The following is a 24965-nucleotide window of genomic DNA, read 5'->3' on the forward strand; positions in this document are numbered from 1 at the left end:
AGAGCCATGGCCTCACTTTTGTTTATAAATGCCTTGAGACCTTAAGAATGGCACAGGAACAGTTTTAAGCGTTAACAATAAATCTAATATAGTAATTTTTATGATTCAAGTGATTCATATAGGTAGCGGTCTGAGTGAATGACCTTGACATCTGTAACGTCACAGCAGGAAGTCTATCGGTCTCATCGCCATTTCTGCTAGACTAAAACACAGAGCTGACTGCAACTCCGATCCTCCATTTTGAGCTAATTTATCGCCATGCCACGTAGATGTGTTGCTGCACCCGCCAGCAACACGACAGAAGGTGGATTTACGTTGCATTCATGGCCCAAGAATGTTCAAACTGCAAAGATTTGGACGCGTTTTGTGAGAAGTTCACGGGCACATTGGGCGGCTACGAAGTGGTCTCTCCTCTGCTCTGCACATTTTACTGAAGACTCGTACGAGACCTCTGATCTGTTGAGGAGTGTTGGCTATAAGCCCGTATTGAAAGAGGGTGCAGTACCAACAATTAAAGGAAAAGAAAACAAGAAAATGAAAGTATTTATTTTATTTATTGATTTTTTTAAAAAGGAAAAGTTCAGTTGCACCGGTCCTCCCGGAGTGAGCTGAGGGTTGTTGGTAAAACCCGGGACGGAACAGGACGTGACACATCGCTCGGGTAGTGACCTCCCCACGGTTGTTGCTAAAACCGGTGACGTCCTGTTCCGTCCCGGGTTTTAGTAATTGCCTGAGCCGAGCAGTAATGGCGGAGTACACAGTATGAAGAAAACTGAATGAGTGGAGCAGCCGTCTGATTTCTAAACTGGATATTGCTGCCATCTCGCACTTACATGGAAGAAGTGAATGAATGGAGAACTGAACGAACAACTGAAAGTCAGATTGTTTCAAAACAATCGGCCACAAGATCGGCCTTCAGGAAGCGAGAACACAGACGGGTAAGCTCCGACTCTCATTTGGATACAAAACAACAAAACTCGTTGTTTACCTGCATTTAGATTAATACATGTAACTGTATTGTGTGTTTAAGTTAGTGGTATAAGATTATTTAATTTGCTTCAGAATGTGATTGTCTCAGTTCATCTGATTATTTAATTAGCCGTTTACGTTTTATCAGTGAAAATGCATGCATGTACATGTATGTTGCATAAGTTATAACACCCATCCTGTTTTAATGAGAGTCAACCCACAATCAGTGAAGTCAAATCAGTCTTAGTTGAGCAAGTTGGTAACGGCATTTCTTACTTTCACCATCAATTTTTATTGATATGACTTTGGTCCATAGCTGTCAAAGGCATCGGCCTTAAAACCAGTTCCTGCAGTGACGTCACGCACTCAGGGCTGGCTGGCTCAGCGGGGCAGCTCGAATGCCAACTTTGTGGTCGATTTTAACTCTCAAAGATATATTTATTCCCATTTATGCAGCATACAAGAGTCAAGGATGGAGATACTATCCACTCAGAAATGTATTTAAAAATAAAGGTTTTGCGTATCTGCTTTAAAACGCTGATACTGACCGAAGTCTCCCATTATAAATGTTAAACGTCTTCTTACGGAAAAATCTCACCAGAGTAACGTCTATCAACTGTTCCGTGCTAAATAACAACAGGGTTTTCCATCATTCAATTCCCTGTGAAGTAGCGGTTACTATAGAAGCAATAACGTGTTAGAACAAATGTGCTAATATAAACCTGTGACTTGGATTACAGCTACTACTACTGTCAGAGCTACTGCTATAGAAAATCAATCACCTTCAGACTAATCAGATCTGAGAATTCAGCAGCAATGTCGTGTAATGATGAAGACACAATAATACTGTACTGTATATTGTCTGTGTATACACATACGGATCCATACGTACATGGAAAGAATAGGGGCGACTAAATCCAGTGACGCGATGAGGATGCCCAGTTCGGCGATGAACGCAGTCAGCAGCAGAGCCCATGTCGGCTCTCCATTCACTTTCCCGTGACCAAACACCTGCAGACAGAACGAATCGTCCGTAACAGTGTTGATCATCCAGGTCTCCTAAACTGTTTAGCATGAGTAAGTTTTCGCCTTGAAGACGGATCACTCCGGTTCACAAGTTCTAATGTTAATACAGGGTTCCCACAGTTTTTCAGCCTTCTTTTTTAATGACTTTTAAGGACCAATTTTCATTTTTTTAAGGACCCAATGACCAAAACTGAACATCACTGGTGTGAAATTGCCTATTGTAACAATCACTTGCTTATTTTCCCACACTTCGTCTGCTTGTTTTCTTTATGACTCTTAAAGGACTTTTCTTGACCAAATCTTGCAACAAGTGCAGCAATTCCTGATATGTCTGATATTTAAAACGATTTTAAGAAAACCTCAACGGTGGGTGAGGAAATGGTTAGTGGCTAAAAATAAAAAAATATATAAAGAACATTCCATTTAGAGTAAAATTTATTTCACAAGATTTTCATTTTGTTCAGGAACAACTGAAACTAAAAGTATTAAAGGCGTCACGCAGTGGCGATAAAAGTCGCATTATTCTGCACCAGAATGCTTTCGAGATTCGAAATAAATTGACTGTCAATTTTTCAAAAGCTTCCCGCGGTTGTAATCGGTCCTTATTTGGTCATGCCCATCACTTGAAATTTCCCGCGTTCGCAGCGCCCCCCCTCGGTCAATGGAACAGTTGCGTGACGTCATACCAGTAACCACTCGGTGCAGTTGCAACGGCGGACACACCAGAAAATAGGAGCGATGCTGAGGAAATTAGCTTTGATTTTACCGATACAGAAGAAGAAAATGGCCCACAAGTAGAGATTTTGACAGCTGAATGTCCTGGTGGTATCCAGCCTTACAGATCTGAACCTGAGCGCTCATCTTCAGAAGAAAACGAGGACAGTTCTGACGACAGAAACGAAGACGAGAATGAAGACCGGCGACTTGAAGACTTGTTTTGGTTGGTTTCTCTGACTAAATCACTACTTATGTGTACTTTTAAAGACCATTTTCACTTGAATTAGAATGCTGTGTGATTAATCTATGATTATGTGTAATACTGATAGCTGTAGGGGGTGAAAGTATAGCTAGAAAGATTGAATTCTAGCAACTTGACAGCTTGCGATCTCGCGAAATGCAGTGGGCCTTCTGATACAGTAGACCCCTTGATATTCCAGTTTTCATCATTTTCCTTTTATTGCGGTTGATTTTAACTTGATATTCAGTATGTTATAGGCTGGGAGTATTGAGCTTTGTATTGTATTGTTTAGTAAACGTACAATCGTCAGTAATAAGTGATAATTATTAGTTAAAGGCAGCTCTGTGGCATAAATCACTGTAAAATTTGGACACAAGTCCAAATTTAGCCTTTTGGTTTCTATCCTATAGATCTATTTTGCTCTCCCATGATGATCTTAGACCTATTAAAAGCGACATGGGGTGTTGTACATAATATTGCAAGATCATGGAGGTTTAATTGGAGTTTTGTGAAAATGTTTTTAAAAAGCTAATAAAGGTGGCTTGGGAAGCTGGAAAGCAGACATTATAAACAAACAAAATTTATTTTTAACGCATGTTTTCCAGGTGCAGTTGTGGAAACTGTAGAATTATGCCAGCATCACCCAAGGGAGGTTACTGGTATGACGTCACCCATAAGTTGACCTAGTTAACGGCTGGCTGCCTAAATCTGGCTGTGCGCGTCAACTTTAAATGCTTGTAGCGGGCGCATCGTGCCACTGAGATCGCGGGAAACCGAGGGGCTTGAATAACCCACCAAACCCGACATTTTGACACATGATATAGCCTGATTGCTGAAATTACCGCACGACGCCTTTAAATTGACACAGGGTGGCCCAGAACCCCCCCTTGCTATTCTTATGTTATGGAATAAATTTTCTAATGAGTCTGCATGTTTCTATACATCTTATAGACAGATTTAAAGTCGTATGTTTTGTTAATCCATGTTTCCATTAATACGCATCAATGGCGGGCGACCGAGCTGATACGAAGTAGTCACGTGACCCTGTTCGGGACTGATCCCGAACAGCGCCACGTGGTTCCGGGCTATTCTCAAAAGCAGACACCAGGGGTCGCCACTATACACTTTGTTCAGCCCCTGACCGCTAGTGCAGGTCGCCTGTGAAACAGGGTCGTTTGCGCGAATCGGGGCAGCGGGAACAGCGTTTTCGGAAATCAAAAATGTGTTATTAGAAGGGAGACGAAAAAAACCCTGATTTTTAAGGACTTTTATTGACTTTAACAGATTTTCATCAATTTTATGGATAATTAAGTACCTAATTTTACAAATTCATTTTTTTAGGACTTTTATGGACTTTAAGGACCTGTACGAACACTGTAATATTAATAATAATCAAATGGTTGGTAAATAAATAAGCCAAATAAATCATGCTGTAATGTCAGTCAGGATCATTTTGACCAAGTCACACGGACACACTCGCACACAGAACTTACTCTGAGGAAGGGTATGATGTTATCTTTCGCGATGGCCTGCAGCAACCTCGGGGCCCCGGTCAGTGACTGAAGGCCCGCGCCACACGTCGAGAAAAAAGATCCAATCACGATGACCCAGGGGGAGGGCCACGCAAGGGTGCCTACAACCAAGTTCCCTTTCACGGAGTCTCCAAACCTGCAGGGAAAACAACATAAAAGAAATTCAACCAGAGCTGCGAATGAAGAGGCAAAGAAGGAAAAAAGAAAAGGAATTAAATTTGAATGAAGAAACTAAATAAAACTGCATGCATGTGGAATGATGGACGGATGGATGGCTGGATAGGTAGAGGGACAGAAGGATTTTTTTTTTTTTTAAAAAGCAAGCAAAAAGCAACCAAATTAGTAGAACCAGATCGATCAGGAGCTCCTGATATATCGCATTCACAAGAACATGAGGTCACAGTCAACTATACGTTTGACCACCAAAATCTAATCAGTTCGTCTTTGAGTCCAATTGAATATTTCTACCAAACTGAAGGCGTTCTTGAAATGCCACGTTCACGAGAACCAGATGGACGCATGTTGCCGACGTGGAGGCATAAAAAAAAAAAAAAAAAGTGGCGGGAAAGGAAGGGAGGACGGAATAAAGGAAGGAAGAACCTAAATAATACAAGAAAGCAAAAATGGGTGTGTGGGTTAATGTATGCATGAATGGACAAATAACAAAGGCAGAAAACAACGAGGAGGAAAGAAAGCTGACTTGTCTCGGAGAAGCACTCCCTCCACACAGGCCCCAAACAGCACCACGCTGCTCAGATCTGCCACACATGCTCAGGAAAAATGTTTCAATCATGCAAAACCAACTCAGTCTCAAACTAGCAATAGGAACCAGAGTGCATGTGCGCGACTAAGTGCATGTTTAAGGATACAGACGAGAGAAGTTGTGAGAATGGCGAGAATAGTTCCAATAGGAATAGAGCGCTGGGCATCCTTCAGATCCCCTGAACGATTTGAGCCTGCCATGATACCTGAGAGAGAGAAGTAGAAAATGTATACATTTCAAGAAATGATCAAACATGGCCTTTTCGAGAAAGGCAGCGAGAGCTACACACCTGTCACAGACGGGAAGAAGATTCCCACCAACAGTGTAAAGGATGTGGTGATTTCGACAAAGATGTAAGGAAATTTGTGGCTGGTGGATGTGGAGACTGAGCTGGGGGTGGGGTTTGAACCTTGCTCCAGAAGATCTCCTTTACTGAGGTATGAGCTCCAAATGTTCTCTAGAAGGAGAGAAGACAGGGAACACTGTTCACGTATGTGACGCCTCACCGAATCCAGGGACGCGTGTCGGCCGAAACGAATCCGAGATAATCGCAAAAGAAGCATTTTTTTTTGCTTTTTTTCCATCATGTGCAAGTTGAGATCTTGAAGAATGCAATCAGTATTTCAGATAATAGATTGTTTTGTTGGAAAAGCATACATTTTTTGTTGCAAATTGTCTCGTTTTTGTCAGGACTGTAGCCTGCTGGTAGCCTGGCAAGCCAGACTAAATGTGAATATCGAGTCTGGCCTCAATCCATAGACATTTCCGAAGCGGGTAGGAGGAACAAACCGCTGTCTTTCAAACTGTCTCTGTGCGTATAGGCCAACGCTCTGACCAATCAGCGCAACAGTGACTGTGACGTAGTCAGAGCGACAAAGCAGTGGGGGAGACCTTGAAATAAATAATTTTTCAAAATGCGTATTAATTAATAAACAGCAGGTTCTAGATATTAAGAAGTTTGGAGATAATGACCACAAGTTTGGAGTCTGTACCACATACACATTGTTTTTCAAGGGTTTGCTTAAACTGTTTTTAAGAGTTTTTATTTAGTGGTGTTTGGTGAAATAATTTCCCTTAAATTTAAAATAACGGGAAAATAAGAAACAATCAAAAAGTAATGTTTCAAAGCTGTTTATTAATTCTTCGTACTGCACAAACTAGCCCCATCCTTTTGGCTACCAGTGGAGCCAGCTGGTAGATCAGACTTTTGCCATAGCCGGTCGGCAAAACAGCGAAAACGTCCTTCTTGAAAAGGAATGAGCGGAGAGCCTCTTCCTGCTCATGTTTCAACGAAAACTCCAAGTCTAATTCTTCTAAAACTGATTCCAAAGCGGAGTCAAACGCGCGCTGTTCACTAGCCCGTAGCCATCTTTCCTGCTGCGCTTTCTCCAGCGTCGCGCAGCTTTGTTGTCACTCCTGCAAAAGCCCGCCCAAAGAATCCAAACAAAAACCTTGCGTTATGATTGGCGGGCACGATTTGATGCCCAGGGTGTTTTTGTTTATATGGTGCGAGGCTAGACCCACTCGCTAGGCAAAAATATTTTTGGCCGCTAGGCGGGTGGGTCTAGTTTACTAGGCTAGCCTGCTGGGGGGTGTGGGTAAATTACCATATGGGCCATTCACATGATGATTTAAGTCTTTTGTTTGTTTTTTTTCGCGAATCAGCTGTATGATACGAGCTGAGCTCATGGCTACTTAAGCTGCATACAGGCGTGTAATTTCACTATGGAATGAGCAAGCTAAACAGAGCGCAGAGGAGCTGAAACACCGCGAAGCAAACAGACACACGGTATTTACATCGGAGATCACCATTTCTAGCAAAAAAAAAAACAACCAAAAGGAAGCTAGGATTACATTCCATCGGAGGCATTGGTGTGTGCAAGGCGCCGTTTCTCTTTCTGATGGGGTAAGTTTATTAATCTAAGGCTGTGTGGTTATTTTTGCATGTAACGGAGAGTGTTGTGGTTTGGTTAAGCCTAGGTCACAACCGGACGTACGATTTTTTGGCCGTGTGATTTTTGGCATTTCCCAAATCGCTGCGTTTTTTTTTTTTGTTCATGGAGAAAGACGCGCGTTGGCCGTAAGTTTGTCTTGCAACCTGAAAAAAACGTAAGCGCCCGTAGAGTTTGTTTGACATGACAAAGAACCTCTGCGGCCGGTCTGCGGCTCGAAAATCAGCACATCACACGCGCGCTCTCATGCATTTCATGCACGCCCTCCGTGTGTTTCTTCCGTTTTTTGCATGTAGACCGGCCATAGGAGCACGGTACGGCCGGTTGTGACCGAGGCTTTACATGAAACTAGTGTTGTGTTAGTTGTGTCATCATCGTGCTTTCTTTCTTTCTTACGGTGGGAGTAATTTTTCAACCACAAAACGTTAAAGTATACTTTAGGACTTATTTTTGTACTTCATAATTGTGTAGGGCATACTTTGCATGGAAGGAAAATTGACGTGGTGATCTTTGTTTACATGAAAGTAGCATCGTGCTAGCTAGTAGGGGGTAGGGCTTTCCTTAATGTCATGCAGATGAGCACCATTATGTGCCCGCCCTGCACCCAGAGTAGCCGAGATGGAAAACTTTGAAAACTTTTTTCTGTTTTAAGAAGTATACACTTTCAAAAGGCCACACATTCTTCAAATATTGTCAGATCTCCACATGGAAGGCATCATTGGAAAGCTTAGAAACTGTACTTTCTGAATCTGTCAATAACTCAAAATGTCCCCGGGCCGACATGTGTCCCTGGATTCGGGCACATATACTGAATGGTTATGCAACTCTGCTGAATTCAAAAAACGCTTTCCTGTTTAATATCTGTGCTGACTACAGAGAGTATAATTTATATTCCCGCTCCCCCATATCACCCAGAGGAGGAAGGACTCCCCTGAGTTTTCTTCATGTCATGCCATCTCATCTCAGGAAGGGGTTAACTTTGGGCTTGCTCGACAGCTTTGTGACGACGCCTATCCCTAAAAGATCTAGACAAATAAAATGTAAATGAATTGAACAGTTGGGAGATGGTGCCGGTTGTGAAAGGGTTAAATACTTGAATGGGAAATTGCGAAAATAAAGTAGGTCGTAAATCACAGGAATTTATTTCGAGCCTTTTGCTCTAAACACCATTTCAGAATGTTTTACTTCTTTTAGGCGACTACAAGCAGAAGACGGAATCTTACAAATGGAAATGTTGATTTTCTGCCATTAAATATCTCAGGTAGAAAACACATGGGGGCATGCTTTCATGATAAAATGATCTACGATGGGGTTGTGCGATGCAAAGCAGAGTAACTCATCATTCCCAAGTTGATTATTTTCCTATCGCTAGTTCTCATCATCGCTTACGTTATAGCAACTATAATATATACAAGGTGACATGTGACTGAGAAACAGAAGCCCTCTGCAGTGAAATCTCTCCTGTTGCAGAGTGTTACACAACTTAATGAAAGCGACACTTTTACAATCCGTTTGTTATGTGATTAAGATTACGTGGAGTGTCCGCTAGACACATTTCTGAGAATTTATTGTTTCTGTAGAAATAAGATCAACTGTGAGCTACTGCTCACTTACGTATACCCCCGCTCCTACCAGAATGCAAGCAATTGAAGGAATCATAACACAATTATTATGTGCAATAATATAGGCCCTAAACTATTTTTATGCATACTTATATAAATTATATATATATATATATATATATATATATATATATATATATATATATATATGTGTGTGTGTGTGTGTGTGTGTGTGTGTATATACAGAGTCTACCTGTAATGTGCAATTTTTCCGAGCCTCTCAATAAAGCAATTTTTCTATACTTTTTCACGGTAGATAATGCAAATAGCCCTCTGTATTTAATCCTTCGTTTGTCTAATTTTTATTTCAGTTTTATTTGTTATCTGTTTGACATTTTCTTGCTACTGTAACACGTGAATTTCCCCGATGTGGGATGAATAAAGTGAATCTAATCTAATCTAATCTAATCTAATCTCATCTAATCTAATCTAATCACCCTGAAACAAGTAAGTAAAGAGCCGTGTTCTCCCCAGGGACTTCAAATAGCATCCTGGTAAACTGTCATTTTGAAATAGCATTTTGCTTCTTGAAATGGCGTCAAAACCCACCCTGTGTGTTCTGTAAATGCATTCAGTCGGTAAACTGGAAGTTGATGTGCGACAGACTTGAAAATGGTACACACGGTATAGAACCCCAAGCTGAAGATCGGTACCAAATATCAAGCAGTTGTGATTTGTAGTTGCTGAGAAAAGTGTTAGGAAAATTTTGTAAATCCACCCTACACGTTTCGTAAATACATTCAGTCGGTAAACAGGAAGTCAGTGTGGGACAGACCTTAAAATGGTACACACGGTATAGAACCCCAAGCTCAAGATCGGTACCAAACATCAAGCGGTTGTGATTTGTAGTTGCTGAGAAAAGTCTCATCTCATTATCTGTAGCCGCTTTATCCTGTTCTACAGGGTCGCAGGCAAGCTGGAGCCTATCCCAGCTGACTACGGGCGAAAGGCGGGGTACACCCTGGACAAGTCGCCAGGTCATCACAGGGCTGACACATAGACACAGACAACCATTCACACTCACATTCACACCTACGCTCAATTTAGAGTCACCAGTTAACCTAACCTGCATGTCTTTGGACTGTGGGGGAAACCGGAGCACCCGGAGGAAACCCACGCGGACACGGGGAGAACATGCAAACTCCGCACAGAAAGGCCCTCGCCGGCCACGGGGCTCGAACCCAGGACCTTCTTGCTGTGAGGCGACAGTGCTAACCACTACACCACCATGCCGCCCGCTGAGAAAAGTGTTAAGAAAATTTTGTAAATCCACCCTACACGTTTCGTAAATACGTTCAGTTGGTAAACAGGAAGTCGATGTGCGACAGACTTGAAAACGGTATATAATGGTACAGAACCCCAAGCTCAAGATCGGTACCAAACATCAAGCGGTTGTGATTTGTAGTTGCTGAGAAAAGTGTTAGGAAAATTTTGTAAATCCACTACATGTTTCGTAAATACATTCAGCCGGTAAACAGGAAGTCGATGTGCGACAGACTTGAAAACGGTATACACGGTATAGAACCCCAGGCTGAAGTTTGGTACCAAGTGGCTATGATTTGTGGTTGCTGAGAAAAAGGGTGTTTCGGTCGGATGGAGATACGGACGGACGGACAGAGGTAAACCAGTATCAAATAATAATGACAAAATATTACAACAAGCGCATTAACATAAACCTCCTGTCAAATCTATCATCAGGGATGCGGTTATAGAAAACGAACACGCACTTTCTGATCAATCATATCAAAGAATTTAACAAAGCTGTGGTATAAATGTTGCCATAAACAGTATAACATGCTACATGTGAGTGTGTAATACCTGCAATAAGTCCACTAGCAAGTCCAGGTATTCCCTCAATCTTCGTGACGTTGTTGTGAGTGAAATACTTGTCACACTCTGCGTTCGGATCCGATGAATAACAAAAACGCGACCAGAGATCTGTTGTCTTCTTCACCATTAATGGAGTAATAGGAGGGGCTTCTGTGCTGTTGAAGCTTTCACTAACGTTGTAATCGATCAGAATAGTTTTCGCACACAGATCATCACGAAGCTCATGCCAAGAGATGCTCCGGTTCCCCAGCATGCACACTCTGAGGGGAGACGTGATGACAGAAGAGTGCGACTTAAACACAGAAATGACTTCTAGGAGCACAAATAACTGTGAATCAAAGCAGTTAGACATGAGAAAGTATTTATGTGAAGCATCTTTATACTTGACACTGCTGGGAGTTTGTGCGGCCTTTGCTTATGACCTTGTTATTGAAATCAAGTCAACAAACCCATACTGAACATGTCTCCGGGAAAGAAAACAACCGTCTGCTATTCCACAGTGTTCTGGTACATTGACGCTCCCAATGATGTCAGACTACACTGAAGACTGAAGGCAAGTCTGGTAAAGCTTTGCTTCATCATAACATGCATCACTTGCTCAGTCTTGGTCGCAGGTTTCTGTCTGTGGGGTTTTGCACATTCTCCTTGGTTTCTTCCAGGCTCAGGTTCTTCGGTTTCCTCCACAAAATAAAATGCCTGTAGGTGGACTGTTGATGCTTAATTGCCCTGAAGTGTAGACGAGTGTGTGAATGTGTGTGCCCGGTGTTCTGTAATCGACTGCCGTTTTATCCACGGTGTAGTCCTGCTTCGTGCTGCGTTTCCCAAGATAAGGTAACACGAATTCACCCGAACACTCTCCAGGATAAAGTGGTCATTTAATGGCGTATTCACACCTACGTTGTTTGGTCCGGACCAAACGACCAAACGAACCAAATTTCCCTTGGTCCGGACCTTTTGGGTTGGTCTGAATACAAACCACCGAACTCTGGTCCGGACCAAACAAGCGGACCGAGACCGAGCTGCAAGGTCGGACTCGGTCCGGACCAAAGGAACCCTGGTGCGGATCTTTGAGGCGTGAAAGCAGACCGGACCTAATCCGACAATTTTGCTTTTTTGTACCTCAGGAGCTTCCGTCGTTTGCCGAGCATTATGGGAAACAGAGTCTTGACACTCCACCGCAAAGTGCAAACACTGTTTCAGTTGTCAAGGGAACCTTACAACAGTCGTTCAGTCATTCAGACCAGTGGTAGGCTAGACTACAGAGTACAAAAAATGAGTAGGGGGCAAACGTGGGCCGAGGAAGAAACGCGCACCCTTGTGGATATATGGGCAGATGTCCACATATCTGAGCTTTTGGAGAGAACACACAAAAATGCCGACGTGTTTGCTGTATTCAGTGAGAAAATGAAGGAGAAGGGGTTCACGCGCTCCCCAGAACAATGTCGGCTAAAAGTGAAGAAACTCCGTCAGACCTACATTAAAATCAGGGACATTCTTTCAAAAAGTGGCGGTACTAGCGACGCAAAAAAGAAATTCATCTATTGCGTGAAGAGCCAGAACTGTCACAACATGATGTGCGCTCATCAGCGCTATCCTCCGTAGCCGCCTTGCCCTTTGTCGTCGTCATAGATAAATTACTTGTTCAACAGCATAGTAATCGCACAATTGTGAAAACAGTAAAAACTGGAAAAAACATATAGCTTTGATGACATTAAAAAGAATAACAGCACGGAAAGCCTCCATGACGACTTTTGAACTGAACGCTTTGTGCGCGTGTCGTCTCTGACCAATAGCTGAACGACCTCAGGGCGCGTGGCTTTGTTGACAGATTTTGGTCCGCTTACTAAAATGTACAGTGTGAAAGCGAACCGCACCAAAATGAAAAAATAAAAAAAAACATTTGGTTCGGACCAAAGCAAGTGAACTATCGAACTATCCTGGTCTGAATACACCCTGAGATTCTGTAGTAATGGTTGGGTGGGCGGCACGGTGGTGTAGTGGTTAGCGCTGTCGCCTCACAGCAAGAAGGTTCTGGGTTCGAGCCCCGTGGCCGGCGAGGGCCTTTCTGTGCGGAGTTTGCATGTTCTCCCCGTGTCCGCGTGGGTTTCCTCCGGGTGCTCCAGTTTCCCCCACAGTCCAAAGACATGCAGGTTAGGTTAACTGGTGACTCTAAATTGACCGTAGGTGTGAATGTGAGTGTGAATGGTTGTTTGTCTCGCCCATAGTCAGCTGGGATAAGCGGCTACAGATAATGGATGGATGGATCATGCTTGGGGGTGACAGGTTTATTCCCCACATTTCTTAATAAGGCTGGCTTAAATTAAGTCATTTTATGTTGTCTCAAACCCATATATAATTTAGTGGCTGTATTTTGAACTGCTCATATCATCTCAGTGTTCTCATCTCATCTCATTACCTGTAGCCGCTTTATCCTGTTCTACAGGGTCGCAGGCAAGCTGGAGCCTATCCCAGCTGACTACGGGCGAAAGGCGGGGTACACCCTGGACAAGTCGCCAGGTCATCACAGGGCTGACACATAGACACAGACAACCATTCACACTCACATTCACACCTACGCTCAATTTAGAGTCACCAGTTAACCTAACCTGCATGTCTTTGGACTGTGGGGGAAACCGGAGCACCCGGAGGAAACCCACGCGGACACGGGGAGAACATGCAAACTCCACACAGAAAGGCCCTCGCCGGCCACGGGGCTCGAACCCAGGACCTTCTTGCTGTGAGGCGACAGCGCTAACCACTACACCACCGTGCCGCCTCTCAGTGTTCTCCACTTTTTAAAAACAAAAGGTGGTGGCAGGGGTTTGGGGGCCGCCTAGGCCCCCAACGGGGTCCAGGGGCGGAGCCCTGTTAGGGGGTCAGGGGGACGAAGCTGATGGACTTTGGGCTTTTTTGACAGTGAAACTGGCCAATAAATGGATAGGAAAATGCTAAATCATTGTTAAAATCATTTTACAAAAAAATTAACACACTTACTGTACATATCTTTATTGTCAATGTGAGACTCATTTGACATTTCAGTTGAGACTGATGCGCCTCCCTGAATTAATTATATATATTTTTTTGTGTGTGAAAAATAAATGAACTTCCATGCATAAACAAAATACCCAATTACAATAAATGCACATATTTTTTACAAGACACATAATTTATATGTTAATTGGGTGAAACCACTCCAATCCATGCACGAGCTGGTGTGCGTGCCCGAGACTGGCACTACAAAGCCACCCCGGCCTCCGTAGTTCCCAGAAGTCCTGCAGTAAACAACCACTGAAGCAACAGGAAAACGCAGCTCTCGCCTACGTAATCACAGACACGTCAAATAAAAGACCTGAACTTAACTAATGTCCGTGTGCGCGCTGTTATATGATTACTGGAACTGTGTATGGTCAGAAAAGACGATAGATACCTTTGCATAATAACGTTACAAACACCCACAAAGTTATTTAGCTGCTGGCTAGCTGCAGCTTGTAGCTTCCAGCGTTACTGTGTGTCAGTATAGTGTAACGTGGTGCGGTGTAGCTGCAGCTTGTAGCTTCCAGCGTTACTGTGTGTCAGTATAGTGTAACGTGGTGCGGTGTAGCTGCAGCTTGTAGCTTCCAGCGTTACTGTGTGTCAGTATAGTGTAACGTGGTGCGGTGTAGTGTAACGCAGGGATCGACCTCAATCTGCACAGCTCTGGGTCACAATCTGTATGCAGCCGGCCGGATGGTTTTCTATTGCAATCGCATGGCCACTTCAGGTAGCCCCGGATGCATTCGTTTAATGGTCTTCTGCGTGTTAAATAGTTACAAAATTAAAATAAAGCGAATACGATTTATTTGGTGTATCTGTGAAGAAACTCAGTCGTCCAGGTACATAGTAATCTGTGGTTGGTTGAAGAGAGCAACTGGACTTGCTTGACGTATTCCATGATGATCCATGAGAGAATAAATACTGGATACTCCCTAGTAGTCAGACAGAACTGAGGAAGCCTTTCGGAGGAGAGGCGAAACGTTTTCAAGAATCGTCAAGCAAGTCCAGTTGCTCTCTTCAACCAACCACAGATTACTATGTACCTGGACGACTGAGTTTCTTCACAGATATGTCTCTACGCACTTTGGGATGAGTTCCCTTCGACTGGTGCGGGAGTATGAGAGGACTTCCAGAAAACTGGCAGACATCTTAGCCAGAGTGGATCGTTCATTTTTGTCAACCTGGAACGACCATCGCTGAACAGAGGTGGGTGTCTATGACATCTTATCAGCCACCTACAATGCAGCCATCAGCATTCTGATCCGGATTCTATGATGATCCATGAGAGAATAAATACTGGATACTCCCTAGTAGTCAGACAGAACTGAGGAAGCCTTTCGGAGGAGAGGCGAAACGTTTTCAAGAATCGCCAAGCAAGTCCAGTTGCTCTCTTCAACCAACCACAGATTTATTTGGTGTATACTGATGAAGTTACTTTTTTTTTTTAATTTTTAGCCAAGGGAAGGGCGGTGGGCCAGAATTATAATGTGGCGGTGCGCCACTTTAAAAGCGCCCGTGGAGAACACTGATATCTGTATTATATTTTGTATGATAGTATAATATACTATCATAATACATTACGTTACCAATTATCATCATATGCCTGTCAGTTGGCACTCACGGGAAAGAAGGTGGACTGAAGGCAGAGACCAGAGCACCAGTATAGATGGAGAGGATAGAAATGATGACGCAGGCCAGAAACAGCGACGCCAATTTGTTGACGTATTTCACTCCCACAAAGACCAGAAGTGACATCAGAAGCAAGCAAATGGAGCCGTAGATGCGCATGTTATTCAACATGGCTGCTGTTTCGCCCTCTGGCTGATGGGAGTAAAAGATGGCAGCTGATGGCGCTATATACATCTGTGAGAGAGGAAGAGAGGGAGAGAAAAAAAAAATACATTATAGGAACACAAACACCTTACAACATAACATATTCACACTTTCACAATTACAAACTGTTATGGATTATATCAGAAAGTAAAAATCCACTATACGATTAAATAATGTATATATTAATTCTGTGCCAATTTTAGGTTCATATCACAGTAACTGACGATTCTTTGATTATGGTTTACAATGCTTTCATGCAATTTTGGTTTTCTGTGCCAAACGAAATTCATTCTTTCCTCAGGACTTCGGAAAAGTCCGACAGAATGACTGTTGAAACTTTCTCATAGCGCTATTTATTCGGTCAGATCCTCAAATTTGACCACATTCAGACACTGCATGCAGCGGTGGTAGGAAAACGGAAGTAGTGACTATATTTGGAACAATATTGTGCTAGAAACTGATTATTGGCACATAGGAATAGTTGGAAAACCCTAAATTAAACACTAATCGTGAGTTTTCAGAATGTTTTCTCAAATGATGAGCAGTGTGAGGAAGACGCCCGCACCAGCAAGATCTCGATGGCTCCGAGGATGTACATGGACCCAGCAAAGGTGGTGCCGAGGTAAAAACACAAACCGACTGCACCCCCAAACTCTGGGCCCAACGAACGTGAGATCATAAAATACGAACCCCCAGCTAAAGAGAGGGAGAGAGAGAGAGAGAGAAACAGAGGGACAGACAGAGAGAGGGGGAATTAGTACATCTACGTTAGTTTGTCTACTGTAATTCTATAACAGTGTTAGAATGTACTGCCAGAATAAAAGGTAGAAAGGAGAACACTATAAGGTTAGGTAGCTTCTGTTGCTGCTCTACAAGATCTTCTGGTTACACAAACTTGTTAAAACATTCCAACACTAATCTGGAACTCGAGCTATTTTGATCACAGTTTGCAACTAAAAGACACATGGCGCTATTACGACTTAAATCAGACTCTTTTCACTGGTAATTCTTTGATGATGGATTGAATTGCAACACTGTGGGGAGTTCAGTGAGGAACTTTCTGAGGAAATGTCTCAGAGGCACCCAGTTGGGCAGACACATATAGTTGCAAATAGCAGTTAAAGTCCTTCCCACGCCATGTGGCGGCGCCGATCTCCGTTTCCGTAGCCCTCGGCCTCTCGCCTATTCCATAGCTAGGGCTACAGTGGGGGGCGAGTTCTCTGGTAACCGCGAGAGTCTGACTCCCCACTCGGGTCTGGATTGCAGCGTGCCTTGCCAGACGGCAGTAGGTACCATTTTTATGATGGTCTTTGGTATGACCCGACCGTGAGTAGAACTCATGATCGAGAGGTGGACACGCTACCCCAGGTCAACTCGCAGTACAAATAGCAGTTATTACGTGTATATTTTTTAATCTGTAATATTTTGCATTTCATGTCAGATGGTTGGAGGCATGGGACAGGACAGCACATTGAGGCACTTGCCCAAGTAAGCTAGATAATAAATTTAAATCACTTGCCCAACCCTGAGACCTTTGATTATATTATTTATAATACAGTGGTGCTTGAAAGTTTGTGAACCCTTTAGAATTTTCTATATTTCTGCATAAATATGACCTAAAACATCATCAGATTTTCACACAGGTCCTAAAAGTAGATAAAGAGAACCCGGTTAAACAAATGAGACAAAAATATTATACTTGGTCATTTATTTATTGAGGAAAATGATCCAATATTACATATCTGTGAGTGGCAAAAGTATGTGAACCTTTGCTTTCAGTATCTGGTGTGACCCCCTTGTGCAGCAATAACTGCAACTAAACGTTTGCGGTAACTGTTGATCAGTCCTGCACACCGGCTTGGAGGTATTTTAGCCCGTTCCTCCGTACAGAACAGCTTCAACTCTGGGATGTTGGTGGGTTTCCTCACATGAACTGCTCGCTTCAGGTCCTTCCACAACATTTCCATTGGATTAAGGTCAGGACTTTGACTTGGCCATTCCAAAACATTAACTTTATTCTTCTTTAACCATTCTTTGGTAGAACGACTTGTGTGCTTAGGGTCGTTGTCTTGCTGCATGACCCACCTTCTCTTGAGATTCAGTTCATGAACAGATGTCCTGACCCAGATGCAGCAAAACAGGCCCAAACCATGATACTCCCACCACCATGTTTCACAGATGGGATAAGGTTCTTATGCTGGAATGCAGTGTTTTCCTTTCTCCAAACGTAACGCTTCTCATTTAAACCAAAAAGTTCTATTTTAGTCTCATCCGTCCACAAAACATTTTCCCAACAGCCTTCTGGCTTGTCCATGTGATCTTTAGCAAACTGCAGACGAGCAGCAATGTTCTTTTTGGAGAGCAGTGGCTTTCTCCTTGCAACCCTGCCATGCACACCATTGTTGTTCAGTGTTCTCCTGATGGTGGACTCATGAACATTAACATTAGCCAAAGTGAGAGAGGCCTTCAGTTGCTTAGAAGTTACCCTGGGGTCCTTTGTGACCTCGCTGACTATTACACGCCTTGCTCTTGGAGTGGTCTTTGTTGGTCGACCACTCCTGGGGAGGGTAACAATGGTCTTGAATTTCCTCCATTTGTACACAATCTGTCTGACTGTGGATTGGTGGAGTCCAAACTCTTTAGAGATGGTTTTGTAACCTTTTCCAGCCTGATGAGCATCAACAACTCTTTTTCTGAGATCCTCAGAAATCTCTTTTGTTCGTGCCATGATACACTTCCACAAATGTGTTGTGAAGATCAGACTTCGATAGATCCCTGTTCTTTAAATAAAACAGGGTGCCCACTCACACCTGATTGTCGTCCCATTGATTGAAATCACCTGACTCTAATTTCACCTTCAAATTAACTGGTAATCCTAGAGGTTCACATACTTTTGCCACTCACAGATATGTAATATTGGATCATTTTCCTCAATAAATAAATGACCAAGTATAATATTTTTGTCTCATTTGTTTAACTGGGTTCTCTTTATCGACTTTTAGGACTTGGGTGAAAATCTGATGATGTTTTAGGTCATATTTATACAGAAATATAGAAAATTCTAAAGGGTTCACAAACTTTCAAGCACCACTGTAAGCCAATAACGTCTCATCTACGGAAGCCCTATATCACAAGCTGTGAACATTTTTTTCAATTGCTGTGTTATTATTTTGACACTTTGTCTCTTTAGTTTAACTGACAAAGTTATTTTGACTCAAGAAGTTTGTGTAAAAATATTCTTCAACTGCTGTCATTATCCTGACTTACGACCTTATCATTTGACCTACTCTCTGAGATATATATATTTTTTAATTGCTGTCTTTATTGTCATTTATTAAGTCCGGTTATTTTGACTTAGTAGGAAAAATAATGGGCTACTTAGTCAAAATAATCAGGTAGGAAGTAAAAATAACAAGATAGACGTCAAAATAACAACCAAGTTGAAAAAACAAAAACCCAAGATATTAAGTCAAAACAAGGACAGTCAAAATAATGACTTGGCAATTAAAAAATTTCCACACCTTGTGGTTCAGGGCTTCCATAGTCAATCATACAGGGAGGTTACGGTGGCGCTAGATGTGTTTCTCTAAAGCGAAGGTGCTGAGCTACATTTTTGTCAAGTAAGTAGTTCATCATCTTCCTTCAACAAGTTAATACAAAGGAATTGCAACAACCTGGCCTCTGCCAAAGTGCACGAGCACTTTATTTGAACAGGAAAAAGAAAACATGTGCTTTCACCTATTACTACTTCGCGTATCCTACCCTGCGCCCTTGTCTGAAGGACAGCGAGGAACCTTGCACTGTTCTGAAACTTTCAAGGCTTTTGTTCAAAACCAGGATCATTACTACAAAACCACAATAAGAATGAACATGTTTCATTACGTGTATGTACATTATGTGAGAACTAATAATTATTGGGAGGAACTTCTGTACCTGGTACCACCCCATTAGTGGCAATAGCACTCATTGAGATAGCAGTCAGCATGGTCTAAGAGAGAGAGAGAGAGAGAGGCATGAGAGAGATTAGATCAGGGGAGTTAATAAGCAACTTGTGCTTTATTTTTGGACACGGTGACCAATCTAAGCACCTCAAAGTCTCTTGCCAATAAAACTAGTAAATGAGTACAGGATGTGGCTTTAACTCACGCAGCAGCAGCAGATGAAGACGATACACAGCGCCTGCAGAACTCCAGCTGTGCCCACGACCCAGGTGAGCCGGAGAAAGAGGATGACGCCGAATATGTTTTGCAGGCAAGGCAGGTATACGCCCATGAATGTGCCCATCTGAGGAGACTATGGGGTCATGTATAGACAAGAGACTTTTTTTTTTTTTTACTTTAAGGAGGGTAAAATGCATTATTGGCAAAATGAGCGGCACTGGTCAGTAAAGAATCAGGAGTGAACAAAATATCACATTTATCAGCTGATTCTGAGAAGTTTGTCATTTAATAATCTAGCCTAATAAAACAAGAAGACAGAGTCATCTATATCCCCCGCCCTATATACCAAGTTTCAAGATATTATTGGTCACATTTTTCAAGTTTTGCTGCAGGAAACCCACCCTACCTCTTTACACTGACCTCAGCAGCCCATGGCATAAACCCACCGGACCTTTGGTCCAGGTGAGCGAAAAATTAAAATCTCTCACATTTCTTAGTATCAAAAGGCACATATACATTACTTAATCAACATGTACACCAACTTTCAAGACCGTACCACTCAGTTTTCAAGTTCTGCTCCGGAAACAAAACCTACCCCTAAGACTAACCGGAGAGACTAAGTCTGAAATTGTTTCCATGGAAACATGAAAAATTAAAATTTCTCAAAATTTCTTAGTATGAAAAGCCACATCTGCATCACCTTGTTAACATGTATACCATGTTTCAAATCCGTATCATGAATAGTTTTGGATATATGCTCCGGAAACCAACATTGCTCTTAAAACTAAGTCAAAATCTATTTTTTATGTAAAAATTTGAAAAATATGTTTGTTTTTTTCCTTCCAAAAATCCAAAATAGCAAAAGGCACCAGTTCACATGTTGCTTGATATGTATACAAAGTTTCATGAAGATATCTTCAGTAGTTTTAAAGGTATGGCCCGGAAACGAAAACGTGACTGGGTGGACAGCCGGATGGACAGAACCCGTTTCTATATACCAGTGTTTCTCAAACTTTTTCAGACCAAGGACCACTTTGTCCCAAAAAAAAATTTCAGAGACCACCTGTCAACACCCGCCCCCCCCCACCACACACACAGACCATACAGAGATGTGTACTATTAGGTGTTTTTAATTGAAAAAATTATGGTTAACTAAATATGGTTCTTCCTGTGTTGGGGACTCGGTGCTAACTGAATCTTCTTTTCTTTGCGTTTTCTCCTTATTGATGCTTGTGTCGGTAGTGTCAGGTTTTTTCCTCTTAACTGAACCTGTCAGCCACTTCTCCATCCTTGTTGTTTCACTTTCAGTAAATTAAAAAAATCGCCACGAACACGAGCTAGTTAGGATTAGCCTATTGTATGTTCAGAATTTTCGTTTGCTTGTTTTCAGGTCTGCCTGCCTGTTTGCCTGTGAGGCAGAGATTTGTGAGGTGACTGTTGCCGAGAGACGAGAGGCGGAATAAGAGCACGTGCACAATACAAGTTTTATGTGGTGCAAATTCAGATGCAGAACGCTTTTTAAATAATAATAATGATGAAGTTACAGGCTCGTTTGATTGCCGTTAAAAACAAGATTGGATGGGGCGTCGTGGCTCGGGTGGATGGGGCGCCGTGCCGTGGATCCGGGGACCCGGGTTCGATTCCGGCCCGAGGTCATTTCCCGGTCCCTCCCAGTCTCTCTCTCTCCCGCTCGTTTCCTGTCTCTGCACTGTCCTATCCAATAATAACGGTGAAAAAAGCCCAAAAAAAATCTTTAAAAAAAAAACAACAAGATTGGATAAATTTAACTTTCTAATAATGTTACAAAGCATACGCTAGCTTATCTTGAAAACGCTGACTACATTTGTAGATCACCTCGCGGACCACTTGAGGTCTCTCGCGGACCACACTTTGCGAAACACTGCTATTGACCCATCCCACGTGACGTCACGACAAATGCGGCTGCCATTTTGGAAATGAACTACTAGTAGTCTACCACAGCCAACAACGAGGAACGACGGCGAAGCATCGAAAGGAATATAGCCATCAAAGAAAGTGTTTATTTTCAGCAAGACTTCCATCATGCCACTATATTGTTGTGCACCTGGATGTAGTAACCATCAACACACAAGGCAAGATTTATCATTTTATCGGATCCCGACAGATGCTGACCGACGGAGAAGATGGATAGCGGCCATTAACAGGAAAGATTGGCAGCCCTCGGCATACCAGCGCTTGTGTAGTGACCACTTTGTTGGAGGTAAGACGAATAAAATTAGCCAGAAAAGGCATTACATTGCTGTTAACATTCTGTGGCGGCGAGTGTGTAACCAAATAGGCTAAAATAACCCATTGTAACCTCTTTGTTCTTCTGTAGTAGCTATTAGCTAACGACATTAGCTAACGTTGTGTTCCTTTGCTGTTGGTAGACTGTAGGACAGATCAGAGGCAATGTCCTACAAATAAGTGTTCAAAACAAGAGGAACATGTATTTGTCTCTTAAATCCAGGCCGTTCCCTGTAATCTGTAACAACGGTTGGAGAAAGTAATGGCAAATAGTGAGTGCACAAACCACAGAAGGTAAACTGTACACAGCGCCCGGGCAGTGTGATGGTATGCCTACTTTTAGATTGTGTTAGCTTATCAATGAACACACTCGTCACTCGACGAGTTTCACGTCTTTACGACGGATACTTAAATGTGTGTTAGGTATTATTGTTGCAGGTAAACGTCGTTCTCTAAGCCTGCTAACCTCAATTTTTGCAAATACCTCTCCCTCTGCTCGCCCTGTAAATGCCCTACGTCGCTGGATAGTGAAGGTGTTTTCTGCATCTCGCTCCTTTTTCTTTTATGTTTTTCGTTTGTCGTCTTCCTCGCATTCAAACCGATTCGAACCGAAGTTCACTTCATGTCCAAAATGGCGGTCGCGTTTACGAAGGTCACGTGAGTGGGAAGGGTCAATATACCACACCAAACTTTGTTTGGGAGGAGGATATTTAAAAAAAAAAGCTCTACCATCAACTATATCGTCTCGCTGCTGATGTGTGTAGTGCAGCAGGCAGTCGATTCGCAAAGAGGAGCTTGTATTACAGTTACGGTCAATTTAAAGATGCAAAATGAAGACATTTGTTTTGCCAAAGTCAATAAGGAGTACAGTTGCTGAACTATGATCAAAACTATGTGGACACCTTACCATCGCACCCATACGTGAGCCTTCACCAAACTGTCGCTACAAAGTTGGAAGCACACAGTTGTCTAGAATGGCTTATTATATTTTTAAATATAAATTGCGCTTCACTGGTCCAAACCTGCTTCATCATGACAACGCCCCGTGCACAAAAAGAGGTCCATGAAAACATGGTTTGTCAAGGACGGCATGGAACAACTCAAGTCAGCGTTTCCTCCAAGTTTACTGGCTTGGGGGGCGATTTTGCTGGATGGGGACGGTCACCTGCAGGACTCCTCCCTGCAGCTCCTATTACAAAGCATTTGGGCTTGAACAAACAGGTAAAGGAGTCGTATTCAAGTCCTCACATTTATTTTAGAACAATTTTTACAATACAACTCTTTTTTTTTTTTTTTTTAATCCAAGTTGGATCAAAGCCACTGACCCTGTGGGAAGTCCTGTGCTGCCGAGACGCAGTTTCAGCAGTTAACCTGGTAGTGTTCTATTCGGGCGAAATTTTGATTTCAAAGGTGGGCGAGGACAAAGTACAGGCACAAATCTTCCAAAGGGCTGAAGTTTTTCCAGATACCCCGACCTGAGGTGTATCTGCTGTACTCCAGTCTCTCTTGCAAAAGAAGTCTTGATCTCAATTAAATTACCTGATTAAATAAAGGTTGTATATAAATGAGGGAATATCTTGGAGGAAAAGTTCATCCCTCCAATACAGGGGTGGCACTGTGGTGTAGTGGTTAGCACTCTCGTTTCACAGCAAGAAGGTTCTGGGTTTGAGCACAGTGGCCGACAGGGGCCTCTGTGTGTGGAGTTTGTGTGGGTTTCCTCTGGGTGCTCCGTTTCCCCCACAGTTCAAAGACATGCGGTTTGGTTAACATGGGGCAGCCATGGCCTGAAGGTCGCACTGAAGTGCCCTTGAGCAAGGCACTTAAGCCCCAAGTGCTCCCTGGGCGCTGTAGCATAGCTCTGGGTGTGTGTGCGCTCATTGCTTAAAATGGGTTAAATGCAGAGGAGGAATTTCACTGTATGCTTTAAAGTGCACATCATGGGTAAATTCAGGAGCAAGATCAATGTAATTCTCCTATTTTACAGGGAGTGCAGAATTATTAGGCAAATGAGTATGTTGAACACATTACCCTCTCTAGGCATGTTGGCCTACTCCAAGCTGCATAGGCTTGAAAGCCTCCTACCAATTAAGCATACCAGGTGATGTGCATCTCTGTAATGAAAAGGGGTGTGGTCTAATGACATCAACACCCTATATCAGGTGTGCAAAATTATTAGGCAACTTCCTTTCCTTTGGCAAAATGGGTCAGAAGAGGGATTTGACGGACTCAGAAAAGTCAAAAATAGTGACATATATTGCAAAGGGATGGAGCACTCTTAAAATTGCCCAGCTTTTGAAGCGTGACCATCGAACAATCAAGCGCTTCATTCAAAATAGTCAACAGGGTCGCAAGAAGCACGTTGAAAAAAAAAAAGGCGCAAACTAACTGCCCGTGAACTGAGGAAAGTCAAGCGTGAAGCTGCCAAGATGCCACTCGCCACCAGTTTTGCCATAGTTCAGAGCTGCAACATCACTGGAGTGTCAAAAAGCACAAGGTGTGCAATACTCAGGGACACGGCCAAGGTAACAAAGGCTGAAAAACGACCACCACTGAACAAGACACACAAGATGAAACGTCAAGACTGGGCCAAGAAGCATCACAAGACTGATTTTTCTCAGGTCTTATGGACAGATGAAATGAGTGAGTCTTGATGGGCCAGATGGATGGGCTCGTGGCTGGATCAGCAAAGGGCAGAGAGCTCCAGTCCGACTCAGACGCCAGCAAGGTGGAGGTGGGGTACCGGTATGGGCTGGTATCATCAAAGATGAGCTTGTGGGACCTTTTCGGGTTGAGGATGGCGTCAAGCTCAACTCCCAGTCCTATTGTCAGTTTTTGGAAGACACCTTCTTCAAGCAGTGGTACAGGAAGAAGTCAGCATCCTTCAAGAAAAACATGATTTTCATGCAGGACAATGCTCCATCACACACATCCAAGTACTCCACAGCATGGCTGGCCAGAAAGGGTCTAAAGGAAGAAAGATTAATGACGTGGCCTCCTTGTTCACCTGATCTGAACCCCATAG

The 24965-nt window shown here is 42.9% G+C and overlaps 1 protein-coding gene across 5 annotated transcripts in view; it reads right to left on the reverse strand.

Annotated features, from left to right (window-relative positions):
* The window catches only part of LOC132883396 (solute carrier family 12 member 6-like), an 89945-nt gene that overhangs the window by 25374 nt on the left and 39606 nt on the right, over window positions 1-24965 (reverse strand). For all 5 annotated transcript variants that reach the window (XM_060916977.1, XM_060916973.1, XM_060916978.1 and 2 more), the window contains 10 exons: window positions 19665-19811; window positions 19452-19506; window positions 16084-16214; window positions 15307-15548; window positions 10641-10912; window positions 5538-5705; window positions 5355-5453; window positions 5186-5243; window positions 4447-4621; window positions 1862-1980 (listed from right to left, as the gene is read on the reverse strand). In XM_060916977.1, coding sequence (XP_060772960.1) covers window positions 1862-1980; window positions 4447-4621; window positions 5186-5243; window positions 5355-5453; window positions 5538-5705; window positions 10641-10912; window positions 15307-15548; window positions 16084-16214; window positions 19452-19506; window positions 19665-19811 — 1466 coding nt within the window. The remainder of the gene's footprint in view (window positions 1-1861; window positions 1981-4446; window positions 4622-5185; window positions 5244-5354; window positions 5454-5537; window positions 5706-10640; window positions 10913-15306; window positions 15549-16083; window positions 16215-19451; window positions 19507-19664; window positions 19812-24965) is intronic.

Source organism: Neoarius graeffei, chromosome 3 (genome assembly GCF_027579695.1).
Source record: "Neoarius graeffei isolate fNeoGra1 chromosome 3, fNeoGra1.pri, whole genome shotgun sequence".
NCBI classification, from domain to species: domain Eukaryota; kingdom Metazoa; phylum Chordata; class Actinopteri; order Siluriformes; family Ariidae; genus Neoarius; species Neoarius graeffei.